At 43.3% G+C, this 1,334-nt stretch overlaps 1 protein-coding gene across 1 annotated transcript; it reads right to left on the reverse strand.

Moving 5' to 3' along the window:
- Nucleotides 1-593: 593 nt before the first annotated feature.
- Nucleotides 594-1,088, reverse strand: LOC133525333 (uncharacterized). The gene has a single exon (XM_061861620.1). It carries the CDS (start codon nt 1,086-1,088, stop codon nt 594-596), a length of 495 nt encoding a protein of 164 aa, XP_061717604.1.
- Between the last annotated feature and the right edge of the window lie 246 nt (nt 1,089-1,334).

Raw genomic sequence — 1,334 nt, forward strand, 5'->3', positions numbered from 1 at the left:
AGATGTTCATTAATGAGTGGTGATATTGATTCAGGGAAGATAGGAGCACCTAGGAGTCTAAGGGAATTTTTATCTATTATTTTGATGTTTGTAGCCAAGGTATTAAAATATGAAATTAAATTTTGCATGTCAACCGAAGGGAGGGGTATGTTTACAAATAACTCGCATTTGGAAAAGTTTAGCTCAAGGCCTATTGAGGTAAAAGAATCCATAAGCTTTCTCAAGTCGTCCAAAACGGTTTTCGAATCTCCTCCTAGGATCCCATTGTCAAGATACCATGAGTTGAATTTTGAATTTAGACTTGAAATGGTAGGGTGGATGGCGAGACTGAAAATGGCAGGGCCAAGAGGGTCACCCTGCTGGCAGCCTACTGCTGATGATAGACGATGAGTTTTAAAAAGTAGGTGTGAGGGCTGATGGTAGCACTGCCAAAGGTATTTATATATCAGGGGTGAAACATCCTGAACTTGCGTGAGAATAACACCTCTGTCTATAGAATTAAACGCGTTCTTTACGTCTACCTTCAGCAGCACCTCACAAGCTTTGTCTTGCAGCATGTACAGCAGCTTCACAGCCGCCTTTGCTGCCGAAGCCTAGTTGCACCCGGTCATCAAATCGTCCATGTAGAACTCTTGGTGGACCCGTGGCGCAGCTATAGGATACTGCTCTCTGTGGTCACATGCTACGTGATTGAGTGCCTTTACTGCCAAGTAGGGCGCTGAAGCAGTTCCGAAAGTAACAGTCAGCAACTTGTAATCTGTGATTTCATTTCCAGCATTTTCGCGCCACACTATGCGCTGAAAGTCGGTGTCCTCGTTGGCTACTCTTACCATCCTGTACATTTTTACTATATCCGCCACTAGACAGACGGGGTACTGTCTCCAACGCATAATGAGGTGACGAAGTTCTGGTTGCAAGGTAGGTCCTGTCATAAGCTGATCGTTTAGTGATATCCAGTCATCATATTTACAGGAAGCGTCAAAAACGATTCTGACCTTGGTGGTGCTTTTGTCCTCGCAAATCACGGCAGGGTCAGGTAAGTAGATCGCTTTTTTCTTTTTATAATCAGGTTCTGTCACGGGAACCATGTGACCGAGCTGTTCATACTCTTTTATTACTTCAGAGTATCGTGCTTTTAGGGTTGAATCTCTTTCAAATTTTCTTTCTAATGTGTGTCACATTACTTTTGACTGCTATCTCACGTAAATTTCATTTGCAGGTTGGATTGTCCCGAAATGGCAACTTCACCACGTACCTGCCCTCTGCGTCTCTCGCAGTCTTGGATGCGAAAAGATCTTCACACTTTTTTTCTTCGTCTGTTAACAATAATTTAG

The sequence above is a fragment of the Cydia pomonella genome, chromosome 14 (genome assembly GCF_033807575.1).
Source record: "Cydia pomonella isolate Wapato2018A chromosome 14, ilCydPomo1, whole genome shotgun sequence".
NCBI classification, from domain to species: domain Eukaryota; kingdom Metazoa; phylum Arthropoda; class Insecta; order Lepidoptera; family Tortricidae; genus Cydia; species Cydia pomonella.

Bases quoted from the DNA above. Each gene is read 5' to 3' on its own strand.
- LOC133525333 (XM_061861620.1), bottom strand. From the start codon at position 1,088: ATGGTTCCCGTGACAGAACCTGATTATAAAAAGAAAAAAGCGATCTAC.